We start from the raw sequence: 18,159 nt of genomic DNA on the forward strand, positions 1-18,159 counted from the left end.
AGCGGGGGTTCGTGAACAATGGATTCATGGTTCTTAGGCACCCATCCATAGTGACCCATGGCAGCAGCCTGGGTAGCTTCCAATGAGGAAACCTGGCTCTTCGCTTTGGACCAGACATAGGCAGATGGGTACACACTCAAGGTTTTGTGCATGTCAAAATTTGCTTTGACTTCTTTCCATGCATCTGGTGCTCCTTTTAGAAAAAAAAATTATATATATATAATATATATAAAATAATACATTAACAGTTTGGCTATTAAAAATTCTGTGAGGGCCAGTGAGATAGCTTAGTGGATAAAGACACTTGCCACCCAAGAATATAAGCCTGAGAACTTGAGTTTTATCCCCAGAAGCCACGTGAAGTTGGAAGGAAAGAACTGACTCCATTCCACAAGGTTGGCCTTCCACACTTTTGCTGTGATACTGCCACCCCGCCATACACACACACACACACACACACACACACACACCACCACCAACAACAACAAAATGATAATAATAATAACAATAGCAAAACAAGGCCGCTCACGTTCTGCAAGTCTGGGTGTGTAGCTCTCACGGTCTCTATGATAGGTGGCTGCAATGTTCCTTTCTTCCACAGATCCCTGTGCTTCTTAACCTGGGCCAAGACCCTGACATTCGTTTACCTGCGCTGCCGCTCATGTATGCCCTGGCCCTCGGCGCTTGCCTGGGAGGTAAGGGGTGCTGACTTCATTGTGAGGAACCACACTGGCACCGTGGGGGCGGACAGAGAAAGAGCTGGTAGCTAGCAAATCAAAGGTGAATTCAAGAGAAGCCTGATAATTTCCTGACTTCAAAATCTGAACAACCAGAACTCCTCCGTTCCTCTGTAAAGTCAGTCAGCGTTTGCCATGTCCTGGCATGGCTTTGGGTCCTGGAACCTTAATTAGGAGCAGCAATGAGATGGTCTGGACTCTCAGATAAAGAAGTTTTAGTACCTGGGAAACTCAGAGCTTGTTATATACAGTTGGACAGGGAGGCGGGGTTATTCCATACATCTGATCGAGGAGGTGGGGTTAGCTAATATGGGTAGGAGCAGTCTCTGTAGGGAAACAGTCTTCGGGATGGAAACATCGAGGGGGAAAGCTACCGTGGGCATTTTCCTTACACATGGTTATCTTTCACATTTAGATTAGAGGGAGGCCTCGCCTCCCTTTGAGCCCCTCCCAGGGGAAGGCTTTATCATGGCACGTGTCTGAGGCGTTGGTGCCCACGTCAGCTACAGATTTATTCATGATTTCACTTGTTCCCTACAACTTCTCACCATGCAGGGCCCGTGGTCTGATGACGGTCACTGCTGATATAGTTCAAAGCTAGCTAGCATGCCCCCACTCCGCGCCTCTAGGCAGCATCCTATGCAATCAGCAGAATCTGTAGTGGCTGGTCTTTCTCTCTGGGCTCCACTGCCTAGAAGCATTGCGTGGGTGAGCAGGGACTCCACCGAAGAGGAGAAGGGACGATGAGAGACCAAGCACAAGCACTGGGGATGACATCTGAGGAAACAGTGTGAGGTAGAGGTTGTTAGGTGGAACTGACCGCTGGGTAACACACGAGGGCTCCGGCGGTAGCTGTCTAGAGCCAGGTCGATCTAGAGTTCTCGTATTCGGACAGCTTAATCACCTGGGGAACACAGGTGGATTATAGAGACTCTTAGATAAACAGAGCAGATATATATATATATCTCAAACATTCTTTGTTGCCTCCAGACATGCCCAGATAATCTAGCTTTTTGTGTTCTTTGACTTCTCAGACTATCAAATCGATAGCATTCTGGTTCATTTATCTGCTCATTTGTGAGGTGGGATTTAACCTCAGCTAGTGAGGCACCTAAGACTTCAGGAGACAGCTGATTTATCTAATGCAGTGACTGAGACGGAATCCTACAAAAGGGCAGAATAATTAAAATTTTCCCATCAGAGAAACAGCTCCAGAAAACAACAACCGAGTTTCTTTCATAGACACATTTAACACCAGCAATGGAAACAAGATCCAAGAACACTTGCGAATTCAGCCCTTAAATGGGATTTTAAAATAAATGCAAACATATGAATTACCTGCTATAATAGCCTGGCATTGTGCTGTAGGAGGGGAGCCAGGCACTGGGCCTAAGATTATAACAATGGGTGTGTTCACAATGGGTATGTTCTCACACAGTGGGAGACCCGGAGCACATGCAGAATGCCAGGGAGAGACCACAGTCAGGGGAGAGAGCAGTTAGAAAAGGTGACCCAAGGGAAGGGGTTGGAACAGGAGACCTCCTGGGCTACTTCCTGACGGGTAAACTTGGAGGGGGCCTCCAGGAGAGACACTAAGAGGGACTAATATAGACAAATATGCTAATGTATGCTAGAGACTGAGCACCTCTGGGAAGCAGGCATTCGTTACTGAACTGTAAGCTTTTAAGCCCTGAGAACGTTTAGACAGAGTCGTTGGAAGGTGCTCATTCCTGGCCCACTGAACACTTAATGTGCTGGGTGTTAAGTGTACACCAACTCTGCTCACTGACAGGATTGTATGATACAAAATAACTAACATAAAAGTTACCCTCTGAGCCATGTTGAAGGGTCACCAGAAACATTTTCAACACACTTTTGTAATGTCATTCATACCCAGTTCCATAGCTCTTTCCACCACTTTAAAACTCCAAAAGGAAGCAGTAGCTTCATGAGCCCCTGGTTTAACAATTTTGATGGACACTTTCAGTGGAAGTTTTTGATTGGCTTTGAAAATAAATGTATTGCCCTGTGAACTAAGGAACACAGACCAGGCAGTTGGAACTAAAACATATTTTACTTGTCTGACTACCGTGGCTGCTTTTTCTGTGGCCGTCATAAAGAACTCCGACAAGGGCAACTTATTGGAAGGAGCATTTATTCTTGCTCACAGTTCGAGGTACAATCATCAGTCATGGTGGGGAATCAGGGTAACGGGAACTGGCATTGTCTGCTGGCTGGTTTTATGTCAACTAGACATAAGCTAAGGTCATCAGTGAGGACAGAGCTTGAGCAAATGCCTCTGTAAGATCAGGCTGTAGGCAAGCCTGTAGGTCATTTTCTTAATTAGTGATTGATACAGGAGGGCCCAGCCCATCATAGGTGGTATCACCTCTGGGCTGGTGGTCCTGGGTTTTCTAAAAAAGCAGTTTGAGCAAGCCATGGTGAGCAAGCCAGGAAGCAGCATTCCTCCATGGCTTCTGCATCAGTTCCTGCCTCCAAGTTCCTATCCTGTTGGAGTTCCTGCCTCAGCTTCCTTCAGGATGGAAGTGTCAGCCAAATAGACCTTTTTCTCCCCAACTAGCCTTTGGTCATAGTGTTCATCACAGCAATAGAAAACCTAGAAACCCTATGACACAGTGCCTGGTCAGGTTCGGTTGGCGGTCAGGCGGCAGAGAACTATGAGTTCTGCTGCTCAACTCTCCTTGCCACTTACACAGACCGGGATCCCAGCCAGGGTAAGGCGATACCCATAGTGGGTGGGTCTTCCTTCCTTAATTAAAAGTCAGCATAATCTCCCCCCTACACATCCAGAGGCATATCAACCCAGGTGGTTTTGGGTTCTGTAAGGTTGACAATTAAAACTAATGATCACATTTGGCAAGAAGGCAGTCTCATTTGTCAGGCCTCTAGGCCCAAAATGGGACTAGACAGACATACAGACAGACATACAGACAGACAGACAGACAGAAAGGTGATAGTGTGGCTACATCTGAGAATAACACCTAGGAAGGTGGTCTGGGCCGGCAAAACAATGACTTGTACATTGCTACCTGGTCCAGACCCTTCGGATGCTCTGTGTCTACCCATGAGAACCCTAGACATCCTTAAGCTCCTCCTCTTTAATGTCGCTCTGGAGTCCGAAGCCTTGGTTCAAGTTCAGGACTTGTCACCTGTCCCCGGACACCACAGCAGCAAGCTTTTCAGTCTCCCTCACAGTGCTTCCTTTGTGAGGACACTGGAGCCCTTCCGTCTCTCTGTTTTGAAGTTTCCGGTTTCGGAAGCATAATGCCCTCCTGCTCGCACACTGCAGTGGCTCCGGAGCAGGGTTCTCTGCTCACTAACTCTCAAGGTTAGCTCTTCCTCTACTGTCCAGGCGCTGATGTCAGACCTGAGCTAAGCTGATGGGGCCTCGGCTGTGTACTTGAATACCAATGGCTCCAATTAGGCAGAAAGAAGAGGCTCTTGGGCTTGGCTGTGTAAGACTTTCTTGAACGAATCGCTGTGTGTCGGGGAGGAGAAAGGGTAGGAAGAAGGACCTGATGGGATTGCCTTGGTGGTTTGCTCCACCCGGACTGTGAGGGCTGGCATAAGAGCCTGTGTGCACAGCATGTCCTTTCCCACCGTTTGCACACAAAGAAAGCTTACTCAAGGAAATGTTTACGTGAAGAAAATGCCTACCAATGAGCAAAATTGGCTTATGCAAAAGTTTCACCTGATGTTACCAATCCCTTTCATTTGCTGAAAGAATTTCTTAGCAGATATCTGAGCCTAGAGTCCAGAGGTTTCTGGCTAAGATCTTGCTACATTGTTTTAAAAAGGACACACACGGTTGTTTGCTTTGCTTGCGTTTTTCTCTATAAGATGCCTATTACCTGATTCCAACTGGGACCTTTTCAAAGAGATAACCCACTATCTGACTGGCAGTGTGTTTGTGATTCCAGACATTCCAAAGCATTGACTTTGATGGTTATCATGACATCGCAGCCTTTGAACAGAAGAAAAGAGCAACGATCAGTTTCCACGATGAGCTTGGCTGTTACTTTCTTTTCTGATTTCTGATTCCAGGTAACGGGACACTGATCGGAGCCTCTGCCAACGTTGTTTGTGCAGGAATTGCAGAGCAGCATGGGTATGGATTCTCTTTCATGGACTTTTTCAGGTACTTTGTCATTTAAGATGTCTCTTCAATACCATGTTCTTAAACTAACTGAATTAAAAAAGTGCACCAATGCATGCCGCTAACCACCGGGATATTCATGGTTTGGTGATTAGAGACTCTGGTGCAGGTGAGACCAGCTCAGAACAAGGCACATCGGTTACTAAGATTAGCTTCATCTTAATCTGAATGCTTTGGGTTGATTCGATGGCTAAGAAAGGGTTGTAAGCTTGCTGGACTCTTCTTGATTTTATGCGTTGAAAGTGTAGTGGGAACAGGTCATTAAGGTGGGGAGTGCATTAGAGAAAAGATGCTAGCAAGGGCCTGGGGCCTGCGCGCCTCTGTTTCCATGGCCCGTGTGTACTTTTCAAACAGAGAAGGAAGAGGAATGGAAACCAATGGCCAGTGTGAAATAGTCCTACCGAAATGACCTGTATTTGGTGTTGAGTCATAAAACTGCAGCTTGGTATATGCCCAGGAACAGACTTCTGCCAACTCTCATGTGAGGAATTCTAACATGTGTTACCAAGAGACAGACAGACTCTATGGCTCTCAGAGACAGTTATCCCTACCCTAGAAGCTTGTTCCTCTGCAAGGAAATTCTTGCCCAGGTCTGAGCTTGAGCAAGAGCCCCGGTTGTCAAACCTCCTTGAGGACTAAGAGTGGTGTCTTAGTCTATGTAATATGCAAGACTCCCTGGAGGACCAGATAAGCTTACAGAATGGGTACGGTCACAGGGAAACCACGGTTAACTGCAGAGTGGAGAGTCTCAGAACCCAGTGATTTCTCTGCCTGTGAGATGAATGCGAGCCTCTGAAGTTCAAATCTGGCACTGAAGGCCTAGAAGATTCCCAGAGAGTCACTGGTATCCAGTTCCTATTAGAAGGCAAAAGGAGCTGGAGTCCACTGTCTGCAGTGACTAGCGAGCTATGCTTGCTTAGGAAGAAGTGAAAGCAGGGTAAGGCAAATTCTTTTTCCTTGGGCCCTTTTATATGTGAACTAGGGGTCAAGCCACTTCAAGGGTTGACCCGCCCTTCAAGTAATTCCTCTTTGGAAATGCCCTCACAGACATATCCTGAGTTGTTACTCTTATGCAATTCTAAATCCAGTCAAGCCAATGATATTCAACCACATCTCCTTAAGGCCTCCAAATTATGATAATGGCAGCATTGTAACTACTCCTAAGATGATATAGGTATCCCCTATACAATGGGGAATTCACTAATTCTTTCCACAGAATATGTGACGTCTTTTGAGGAATACTTACTCTTTGCATATCCCATAAGTTAAATACGATAATATAGATTTAACAATACTGAAGTACTGATAGTTGATGTTATGTTATGTGGTAAAAGAATAGAAGGGCAAAAACATGGATATTTACTTACTATGTTAATATATATATACACAAACATACTCCCCTTTAAACTTTACCGTATTTTATGTGTGTGTTTTGCCTGTGTATTTTTATGTGCTGCACAAGTATATCTAGTACTTAAGGAAATCAACATAGGACAATGGTTCTTTTGGAACCGGGGTTATAGATAGCTGTGAGTGTTGGGAATTGATCCTGGGGTCTCTGCAAAATAAGTACGCTTAACCACTAAGCCATCTTTCCATCCCTACAAACACATTTTTAACAAAACAGAAAAGACACGTTCATAGCATTTATGTTCCTTTATCGTACTGTTTGGATCGGGTTGTATTTCCCATTGAACTTAACCAGAAGGCTCAGTAGTCCTAAGTAATGCCCTATAAATTGCCTGTACTCCCTATATAATCTCACTTCTGTTGTGTGACAGAAGTCCAGTTGCCTACAGGTCAGCTGCATCAATCACACCTGACATTACTCTGACTCCTACTTTATCTTGTTGACTCAAGGACATAAAGAATCCAAAGTAACCACGGGGAAGTCTCAGCGTTCAATGTAGTGGAGATAATATCATGCTTCCTTCTAGGAACCATGTGTTCTAGGCCAGCAGAGACAAAGGCTGTTGGATAAGAAATAACGGTTGTGCTAGTGTGTGACTTTATTCACAGCTGTCTCATCACATGCGACCCAGCCAGTTCAAGTTTAACGCTCTCCTTAATATTTAAGTTCCAACACTTCTAAAGTCTAAAGTTTCTTCTGGGATTAAAAAGAAACGTGTAGTTAAGAGCCTGTGTAAAACCCAAAAGTAAGTTATGTACTTTTTTTTTCTTTTATTTTTTTCCATTTTTTTATTGAGAAAAGGAGAAAAAAAAAACAAACAAGTTTCCACCTCCTCCCAGCCTCCCATATCCCTCCCCCTCCTCCCGCCCTTCTCCCCCTCCTCCCACTTTTGATATATAACAGCACAGAATAAATAACCTGATTCTCAAACGATACAAAGGAAAGACAGACCCTTCCTAGAAACAGCCCCAGGCCTGGCATCTAGAACCCCAGATGGCATGATGCATGCTCTGCCTGCTTTGCTGAGCTTGGCCCCTGCAGCTCTGTTCACATGGTTTGTCTCTTGGGCCAGGCAATTCATGGCCTTGGGCTTTGCTTTGTAAATGCCACACACATTTCTGGAATCTATGGATCCCTTGGTGTTGTGGCTGAAACTTAGGCTTCAAGTTGATCGAGTCTTCATTCAGAGAACTCAACCCTGCCTGACATTCCTGTAACTCACAGCCTTCTGAAGCTTTGGGCAAGAGCTTTCATAACCCATACCCTTTGCTCGTGTAGACCTACAAAGTCACCTCAGTGTGGGCGACGATTTCAAGTTCTGTTGCCGCTAGTGACGCCATCGGCCTCTTCCTATTAGAGCTTTCATGGTCATGAGCGCTGAGGCAGCTGAACCTGGGTCAAAAACCTTCTGGGAAGTTGTTCGTGAGTAGGGAGCCTCTCGGTAGCATTCTCAGGCCCCTTTCCAACAAATTTGCCCTGCAGCCTTTGTTGGGCCCCTGCTGTTTGGACACTGTTGTCAGCCTGGGGTCACCCGCAAAAAATGGTAATCTTTTTGACATCGTAACTCTTTTGTCAGAACCTGTCTTGTTGGAGACATTAAACTTATTTAAGATTCTTTAATTACCAAACTGTATTTTCTCTATTTTTTTTTTTTGCTCTACTTTTCTGTTAATTGTAAACCTGGCTAAGTCACTGTAGCCCTAAGGTTATCCTGTCTTGAAATTTTCTCTAGCAGGCAAACCAGTCCATTGCTTTGAAATTTGGCTTCATGAGAAATTTTAACAAGTGGGGAAAATCCCGTCAGATGTTCTGTTACAATGTCACACAAGGGACCTGCAGTGTGATTTCCGTCAGAGTCCTCTTTCCCCGAAATCTCACTAACACTGCTATCAGTATCTGTATTGCTACCAGCATTCTCCTGCGGTCCCAGCAGAATGATCCAGGAAGATCTGCTGACAGCAGTCTGGAACATCTCTAGGTCACAGCTCCAAGTTTGGAAACATCTCTAGGTCATAGCTCCAAGCACGGGAACATCTCTAGGTCACAGCTCCAAGCTCGGGAACATCTCTAGGTCATAGCTCCAAGCACGGGAACATCTCTAGGTCACAGCTCCAAGCTTGGGAACATCTCTAGGTAACAGCTCCAAGTTCGGGAACATCTCTAGGTCATAGCTCCAAGCACGGGAACATCTCTAGGTCACAGCTCCAAGTTCGGGAACATCTCTAGGTCACAGCTCCAAGCTCGGGAACATCTCTAGGTCACAGCTCCAAGTTCGGGAACATCTCTAGGTCATAGCTCCAAGCACGGGAACATCTCTAGGTCATAGCTCCAAGCTTGGGAACATCTCTAGGTCACAGCTCACACGTTCTCCCACACACAAGCCACCACAAACAACAAACTCCGTACCTAATTTATTAGATTAGTGTGCACACGAGGCCTTGGTTATCTAGCCATGGCCACCTGCACACCAGAGAGGCACAGCACACACTGGTTACTCGGCTCACGAAGCTGAATCGTTCATCCCTTCCAATCCGATGCCAAAGGCCTGCTCGTTCCCGGAGAGCCACCATGCTTAGTCTGCATCCAAAGACTGATGTCTGCAGAGGATCACAGCATCAATGACAGACACAGCTGCTCAGAAAGACATGAGGGCAGGTACGCGGGCGCTGCTTCTTCTGAAAACCCCTTTCCATACTCAGGGTTTGGAAGGTTTTGCCCACTGTGAGGTCAATTTTCCTTCCTCAGGTTACCTTGTCTGGAATGTGCTTATGGACATACCTAGAGGTGTATTTTCTAGGTCATTCTAGCAGTCAAAACCAATTGTATTTTCTATTGCTGTATCACAACATACAAGACCGGGTAACATGCAAAATAATGGAGGTTTGTTTAGCTCAGAATTCTGGAGGCTGAATATCTAAGGCATCGGTCATTGAATCTGCTTGGCATCCGGTGAAAGGCCTGCTTGGTACATAATAACATGGAAAAGGGCATCACAAGCTGAGACAGGGCAAGTGTGTCAGAGAGCATTTATTTTTCTTTTATAACAAAGCCATTTCCTCAACAGTACATCAATTTATTGATGCACGAGGTCATTCCATTTAAGAGAGGAGACTCCAGATGGCTCAGTCACCTCCCAGTGGCAAGAGATCATTCCATTTAATGACTCAGTCACCTCCCAGTGACGTCACCTCCAAACATTTAACATATGAATTTGGAGATTTAAAATTTCAGCCAATGAGACTTTGAGGGACATAGTCCAAAATAGTAAGTTGTCCTCGTATAAAAAAGAATGATAACTTTGGGGAGATATATTATATTAGACATTTCACCAGTTTATGAGAAACGAGCAAGATTGTAAATTTTTCCAAGACATTAACTTGAATGACACTTGTGGAAGACTGAGATACGGGCAAGAGACAGCGAGCAGGTGCTCAAACCAGCGTAGGCTCTAATTGTACATCTTCCAACTGGACTCTGGGCACATCGCTGATCCCGTGAGCGGGTGTTCAAACCAGTGTAGGTGCTAATATCTTCAGTGCAAAGTTTAATGCTCCAATTCATTCCTGTTCAGACTTGCGTCTGCCTCTGCTGATAATGCACAGGAATCCTAAACGTGAAGAATTGTTTCAATACTAGCCATGGCAGTGGTCTTGGCAGGATGGTTCGCTTCATGCTACTAACTTCTCATCTCCATCATCAAGGCCAGGGAGGATCCAGGCCCAGAGCACAGACAAGAACGGGTACACAGATGAGCACTCTCATGGACGATGGTGGTGGGCAGAGAGCTAGACTTGACAAACCAGCTATCCCTCATTTCTGGGCTCTTAATTTCTGAAGAGCTAGAAGGCTGTCCCCTAAATGTTCTTCATTGGTCATCCAAGCATAGGACTCACTGGCCTCTCTGCCTCCTTTCTATTTTCAGAGAGCAGGAAGTCCTCATGGAGATTTTGAGACACTGGTCTGTGCCTCTTGGGACATGTGGAGTTGCCTATAGTTCAGTATCAGTAGGTGGTACATATACTTGTCGCCACCATGGGAAGCTGGGATGACCTGCACACAGGAACCAGTTGACCTTAGGAATCGAGCTAACCTGCTGGTCTATCACCACAAGTTCTTTAGCCCTATAAATCACATTTAATCTTTGAACTGAGATAGAATGTACCCATGGTCCAGAACCACCAGTGCTTAGCAACTTGGTGAGGACCTGTTTCAAAATAAAAAGCTAAAAGCAGGGGGTATGGCTCAGAAGTAGAACTCTTATCTAATATACATGAAACCCTTGGTTTAAAGTTCATTACAAACAAAGCAAAACAAACAAGCAAAAAAAAAAAACAAACAAACAAACCCTAAGTTGAGCACATCTTCAAGTTAAATGCCATCAAGTCTTATGCTTCAATTTTTAAAATCTTTGATTACAGTTTGTTTATAGAAAGGAAGAACTTCTGATATACATGCCTTAACTTCACTTATTTATTCTATGTACACGAGTGCTTTTCTGCATACATGTATGTGTATCACGTGTGTGCTTGCTACCCAAAGCTGCTAGGAAAGGGCGTTACACTCTCCGGAACTGGAGTTATGGGGTTCTAACCCACAGGTGGGGGCTGGATATCAAACTCACGTTATTTGCAAGGGTAACAGGTGCTCTTAACCACTGAGCCATCTCTAGCCCTTGACTTCTTTCTAGTTCTCTTCCATATCTTAAATTCTGCAGAGGAATTGTAGATGTCCTTTGGCTTCTTGTTGTCACCTGTGTGGTAACTAGTGAGTCTATTTTCTCTTTAGGTCTTCTCCATCTACCTGCTGGTTGATTAATTTCTGCTTTCTAGACAGAGAGCCACTCTTCCTTGGTGGTGTGGGAAGTCCTTCTGGCCATGTGCTGCTTTTATTGGTTAATGAATAAATCTGTTTTGGCCAGTAGCTTAGCAGAAGAGAGCTATGTGAGAAAACTAAACTGAATGCTGGGAGAAAGAAGGCAAAGTCAGAGAGAAGCCATGTAGCCCCGCCGGAGACAGATGCCAGAAGGAATCTTGCCAGATAGAACCTTGCTGGTAAGCCACAGCCATGTGGCAATACACAGATTAATAGAAGTGGGTTAATTTAAGATATAATAGTAAGACAGAAATACGCTTAAGCTATTGGCCAAAGAGTACCGCAAATAATAGAACTTCTGTGTGATTATTTCATGGTCTGGGTATCTGGGAGCAAAGAAGCACCCTCCGCCTATACCTTGGTTGTTCCTATTTGTTTGAGATCTACTGTTAATACTACTGCATGTTTACCACTGGCTCATTTCCCCCCCAGGACTGCCTAGTATCTTGATGATTGAAGTTAATGCATATTTTTTAAAGTAACTTTGTTTGTTTATTATTTTATGTATATGGATGTATGCTTGTAAACTACATGAATGCCTGATGCCCATGGAGGCTCATAACACATACAGATGGTTATGAGCCTTCGTATAGGTGCTAGGAGCTGGGCCCAGGTCTCCAGGAAGAGCCGCCAGTGCTCTTAACTGGCAAACCATCTTTCTAGCCCGATGGATGAGGTTAACACTGAGCAGCTCCTATACAGAGTATTTTGTGAGTTCCTATGGACTTGCGGCAGATGTTAGATATCCTTACTGTATGACAGGGCTGGCTTCTGCTCGGGTATCTGAAGACACTACTTCATCACCTTCTTCTTCACATGCTCTTCAGTTTGTTTTCCTGTTTCTCTGATAAAATTCCCTGACAAAAGCATCTTAAGGGAGAAAGGATTTATTTCCGCTCACTGCTCAAGGACACAGTCTCTCGTCAGGTAATGGGAGCTTGGGGAAGCCGGACGCAGCGTGCAGCGGTTGGGGGCAGAGAATGATGAGCACTGTTCAGTGTCTTTCCTCTCTTTTTCTGTACGACAGATCCACACATTTTTCTAATGAATCTCCATTGTTTCCACCTTCTCCTTTCTCTTCCTTCCCCTCTCCTATTAAAACTCTTCTTCCCAACGTGTCCATCCACTATTTTCATGTATTTGTTTTGTGTGTGACTCACGGAGTTTAATTGGAATATCTCGCCCGAGCTAGGGTGCTCACCGGAGCTTAATGTATCAGTAGTGATATCACCAAAGAAAATGGCACCCCTTCCCTAACAGTCTTTAACTGCCAGTCAATGGGACCTTTTGGGCTGCTACACATCTATGAAGAAATGTCGGTGGGCCTCACTCATGCAGGTCGTATGCAGACAACCCAGCTTTGGTGGCTTCATGAAGTGTGACAGGCATGTCACACCCAGGTGTCTTTTTGCTGTATGCCTTTCTGTCCTAGGATCTTATAAGCATTCCATTCCCCCATCCATGATTTTCCTTGAGCTGTGTGTGTGTATGTATGCATGTGTGTGTGCACATGTGTGTGCGTGCACATGTGTGTGCGTGCACATGTGTGTGTGTGTGTGTGTGCGCGCGCGTGCGTGCGCACGCAGAGCCATATCTTACCCCCTTTTCTCTTTTGTTGAAAAGTTTGGGATGCCTGTCCTGGAAATGGTTTTCTCCACAAGTGGTGGTCTTCTTGTATCAATTAACCTGATCAGGATAATTCATCACAGGTTGCCCAGAGCCCAGCCTTTACCTGGATGTTGCCTCACCTCTACAGGTGAGGCTGTCCCCAGATGATTCTAGATTCTGTCCTGTTGACAATGAACGCTAGCCAACTCACATTTCTGAGAAGTCTGCTGGGCATGAATTCTGTAACTTCTTGGTAATTGGTAAGTTTCTTGTTCATTTTGCTGCAGGCCTGGAGAATGTAAAAAATTGTCTTTGGCCTCTCAGTTTTATTAGAATGTCCTCTGGTGTCCTGTGGGCTTTATACCCTAGGATTTGGTCTCCTTTCAGTTTCACAGAGTTTTCTAGGCTCGCAGATTTAAAAATGTGTTATTAGCTTGGTTTCTAGCTCTCCTTATGTTGAGTCTTGCTGTCTTCTATTTAATTTAATTTTCATAAAAATATGAGAATGTTTACTTTGTTACTCCGGCATCCTTTATTACATTTTCACTTGACTTTATTCTTTCTGTAGCATCTTTGATTTTAATCTTCATTTCTAGCATAATTGGGTCTTTACTTAGAATTCTCACTTTGTGTGTTTGTTTCTGTTCTTAGTGTTTAAGGTTTGATTCAAGTTACTTTTTCAACACCCTCATCTCCCTTTGCTTTTGAGGATATATCATTTCTGCAGAGTGCATTGATTTACATTTGGCCCTTGGGAAACCTCTGCTTGGGGCTTTGTGTTTGGATTTTTACAGTCTCTTTGAGTTTGGATTCTTGTACTTCATGGACAGGCTGCCAGCTGGGGTCAGGCCTTCTCTGGGGACTGCCGTTTCTGTCCTCTGAGTTTATTTCTCTATAGCTTTGAGAGGTAACTAATCCACTAATGTTTTGTTTCTTTCATCTTACAGTGTTCTCCGTTTTCTTCCCTTATTGCTTTCCCTGTTGTGAACCCCACACTGAGGGCCAACTGTCGGGGTCCAGCCTCCACGTGTTTGTACGTTCCAGGGTAGGGGTGTGTGGATTAGAAATGCTAAACAGAATAAACAGAGATGCAAAAGGAATAGACAGAGACACAGGATAGAGTTGGGAGGGCAACCCAGTGAATACTGAATCTGCCCACGTTTATTTATCATAGGCTTTATATTACCCAATGCAAAGAGGAGGTGGGGGGAGACAAAAGACCTTTTTACTAAAATGCAAGGAACAAAGTGAACATTTTCTCAAATACCCAAAGAATCAAGTAGCCACACCCTAGTTCAAAACACCCTATTAGTAGCCACACCCTGAATCAAACCTATCAACCATCTTGAAGGAGCAAGAATAGACCTGAACTCTGACCTTTGGTCAAGGCAGAAGAAATCCGCATCATGGGCTCTGACATTTCCCCCTTCCTCTCTCAGTCCTGAGTGGATGCATGAGTCTGTCTTGTTTTCTGTCTTTTCCCGGAGCAAGGATGCTGCCAAGGCTGTCATTTCAAGCCCAGGGGATGGCTTCTCTATATCCTATGCTGTTTGCAGCAATTCTTTATTCAGGTTGGCCTTCCTAGTTCTGGCTGTTGTTTCTCAATTTTAAGAAACTTGACTGCTTTTTTTCTCTTTTGACTGAGTTTTTCCAGCCTCTGCTGGTTGTCTGCAGGTGCATGAGAGGAGAGACAGTCCTGAAGAGAACTAATGTTTGTTCATGGCCCCTTCTGTTCCCTGCTGGACTGAGAGGCGTGAGATCTATGTGGTTTAGTTGATGCATGCATTTATTGTGACTGCTTTCATGGTGCCTTCAAGAGATCCACCCTCCTTTTGAAGACAGGGATATCATTAACCCTGTTTCGTACCTCTGTTCTTCTGCCCATATGCCCTACCCCCTCTACCCAAGAGCATCTTCTCTACACTTCCTGGAAAGGATAACCCCCTTTTTCCCTGAAGATTATTATGTAAGAGTAGAGATTATTCTGATGCTCTATTCTTTTACTGAGTAGAAATACAGTCTCTTTTGCACCTTCCCGCAGGGAAATAGAACACCCCTTTCCACCCCTACTCATATGGTCTACACACGTATCCAAAGGACTGCTTTATCAATTGATAATGTAGACTTCTTGCTATCTCTTTAAATGTGGAGCCATGTAAAATCAATTTTTTATGGAATCGAGTTTCTGTAAAGTCTGTCTCCAGATTTCTGTTTTCTTTTGAAATCTACTGGAGCATAACTAATTTCTATGAGGCTTTCAAAAATGAGCTTGCTGACAAAATGAAGCAAAAAGTGAAAATATATCTGAAAAATGAGGTGTTGAGAAAACACTAATCCTGAGGCATATTTAAGGATGATGCGGGTTTGCTTATTGTGACCACCGGCCAGCACTGTCAGAATAAGATTCTTTGTAGATTTATAATGCCCACTTAGCCACTGCTTCAGGGACCTCTGGCTAGACATTTCCATTTCCTCAAAGGTCACAGTAGATGCTAATGTAATACAGGGTCATTTCTAACGGAGCATTGATTGTTCTCCTTGCACAGCCTTATGGCACCAGAGGCAGACACCTTCCTTCCTTCCAAGGCCTGAAATCAGACATATGGGATCAATGGTTTTTAGATGTGAATTTCAAACTTGGTCTCATCTACATATTTTGCCAAAGAAAAGGAAGGAAGAGAGAGAAGGTCGTTTTCCATGGGATCCTTGACCTGCTGGGAAAGTAGACACCTGTCTTCTCGGAGAAACAAATACTTCATATTTCTAAATTTCATCCATCGTTATCATCATCACCACCGCCATCACCATCATTAGTGTGTGTGTGTGTGTGTGTGTGTGTGTGTGTGTGTGTGCGCACATCCGTAAGCACCTTAGAGCATGTGCAGGACTCAGGTCACCAGGCTTGTAAGATCACTCTAATCTGCAGTGCCCTCTTGCTGACCCAGGGCAGCAGTTTTTAGCCTCGTTTGGACAAAGTCATGTATCATTCATGTTCTTAACACAAGAATTCTCCCTTGTTGGTTTGTGCTAAGATTTCAGTTTAGGGATGATATGACTTGGGTATCTTGAATAACATGCTACTGATCAGCCATCTTGAGAACGATTCTAGTTCATGGGGCCTGTTCTGGGCAGGTGGTGAGCTCCGGAGGACTACTTGAGACAGAGACAAAAGCTTCCTAGACAGACAAAGGAAGCTTCAAAGGCTCAGATGTCCGTGGGAGGGTGTAGGAGAGGTGACTCAGAAAATCTTTGGCAACCATTTATTCATTTTCATATTTTTCTTTTATTCTTCTTTCATATATCACATTCCCTCCCTCCACTCCAGGGATATCTATTGAACATGGCCTAACAAGTCATACTAAGACTAGACACAAACCCTCATATCAAGGCTGGACAAGGCGCTGGAGGAGGAGGAAAAGAGTCCCAAGAACAGGCAAAAGAGTTAGAGACACATTCACACCCACTGTTGGGAGTCCCACAAGAACATCAAGCTACACAACCATAAAGTATATACCCATATGGGATCGATGTTTGTTAGTTCAGGTACTGTGAGCTCCTATGAGCCCTGCTTAGTTAATTCTGTAGGCCATTCTCATGGTGTCCTCTACCCTTCTGGCTCCAACAATCCCTCCTTTTTCTCCTCCTCCTCCTCCTTCTCCTCCTCCTCCTCTTTCTTCTTCTTCTCCTCCTCCTTTTTCTTCTCCTCCTCCTCTTTGTTCTCCTCCTTCTCCTCTTTCTCCTCCTTCTCTTCTTCAGGGTTCCCCTGGCTCTGCCCAGAATTTAGCTATAGGTCTCTGCACCTGCTCCTATCAGTTGCTAGATGACACCCCTCTTAGGATGCTTAGGATTGGCACAGATCTGTGACTACAGCAGAATACCATTAGGAATCATCTCATTGACTTTTTTTTTTTTTTTGCTAGTCATGTTTGGTTCTGTCTTGGTCTCTGGGCTGATCTGCCGCTCATCCCTGGCCATCCACGCAGTGTCTACATTGGGATCCATGTTGGTTGGACACTCCCACAAGTTCTGTGCCACCATTACATCATCATGTTTTGCAGGCAGGAAAGTTCGTAGGTTGAAGGTTTTGTGGCTGGGTTGATGTAAAAGTCCTATTGTTAGGAGCCTTGCAGTATGGAAGATGGCCACTTCAGGCTCTGTGTCCCCCATACTAGCAGACTTCATTAGTGCCTCTCCCATAGATTCCAGGTAGTTTCTACTGTCATAGTTTTCTACATTGCCCCTAAATGCCCCTGGACTCAAGTTGTCTCTCCCAGTTGCATCTTCCCCTACCTCCACCTCAGCCTTATCCCTGCTGTTTCCATCCCCCCTGTCCACCCACAAAATCTATTCTATTTCCTCTCCCAGGGAGATCCATGTCTCACCCCTTGAGATTTTCATGTTACTGAGCCTCTCTGGGTCTGTGGATTATCCTTTACTTTACACTAGTGTCTACTTATTAATAAGTACATACCATGTGTGTCTGGATTACCTCACTCACGATGGTCCATTTGCCTGTAAATTTCATGATGTCATTATTTTTACTGCTGAGTAGTACTCCATAGTGTAAATGTACCACATTTTCTTTATCCATTCTTCAGTTGAGGGTCATCTAGGTTGTTTCCAGTTTCTGACTATCATGAATAAAGCTGCAATGAACATGATTGAGGAAGTGTCCTTGTGGTAGGATGGAGTGTTGTTTAGGTAAATGCTTAAGAGTTGTACAGCTGGGTCTTGAGGTAGATGGATCCCAATTTTCTGAGATACTACCATACTGATTTCTTGGCTGTACAAATATGCACTCCCACCAGCAGGGGAGGAGTGTTCCCCTTGTTCCACATCCCTTCCAGCACAAGCTCTCATTTGTGTTTTTGATCGTAGGCATTCTGACAGGAGGAAGCTGGAATTTCAGTGTTGTTGTGATTTTCATTGTTAATCTGACCTCAGTTTTATTATTTCCTGCTGTCTCCTCCTTCTTTTCATTCTAGAGTTTTCAGGTGTGCAGTTAAGTTGCTAGTATGAGTCTCTCCAATTTCATTAGTGTTATGAACTTTAGTGTTATGAACTTTCCTTTTAGCATGACTCCCATTGTGTCTCATAAGTTTGGATGAGCTCTGTACTCATTTTCATTGAATTCTCGGAAGTCTTTAATTTCTTTCTTTGCTCTGCCTTGACCCAGTAACCATTCAATAGAGAGTTGTTCAGTTTCTAAGAGTTTGTAGGCTTTCTATTATTTCTGTTGTTGCTGAATTCCAGTGTTAATCCGCGGGGGTCTGATAAGATGCAAGGGATTATTTCAGTTTCCTTGTGCCTATTGAGACCTGCTTTGTGACCCAGTATGTGATCAATTTTGGAAA

General features: G+C 44.4%; 1 protein-coding gene across 2 annotated transcripts in view; it reads left to right on the forward strand.

The window, feature by feature from the left end:
- Positions 1-18,159, forward strand: part of Oca2 (OCA2 melanosomal transmembrane protein) — a 208,881-nt gene that overhangs the window by 134,101 nt on the left and 56,621 nt on the right. For both annotated transcript variants that reach the window (XM_041656427.1, XM_041656435.1), the window contains exons 21-22: positions 602-695; positions 4,803-4,896. In XM_041656427.1, the coding sequence (XP_041512361.1) occupies positions 602-695; positions 4,803-4,896 (188 nt within the window). The remainder of the gene's footprint in view (positions 1-601; positions 696-4,802; positions 4,897-18,159) is intronic.

Source organism: Microtus oregoni, unplaced genomic scaffold (genome assembly GCF_018167655.1).
Source record: "Microtus oregoni isolate MIOR12 unplaced genomic scaffold, Mior012 000000F_ref0000247, whole genome shotgun sequence".
NCBI lineage: Eukaryota > Metazoa > Chordata > Mammalia > Rodentia > Cricetidae > Microtus > Microtus oregoni.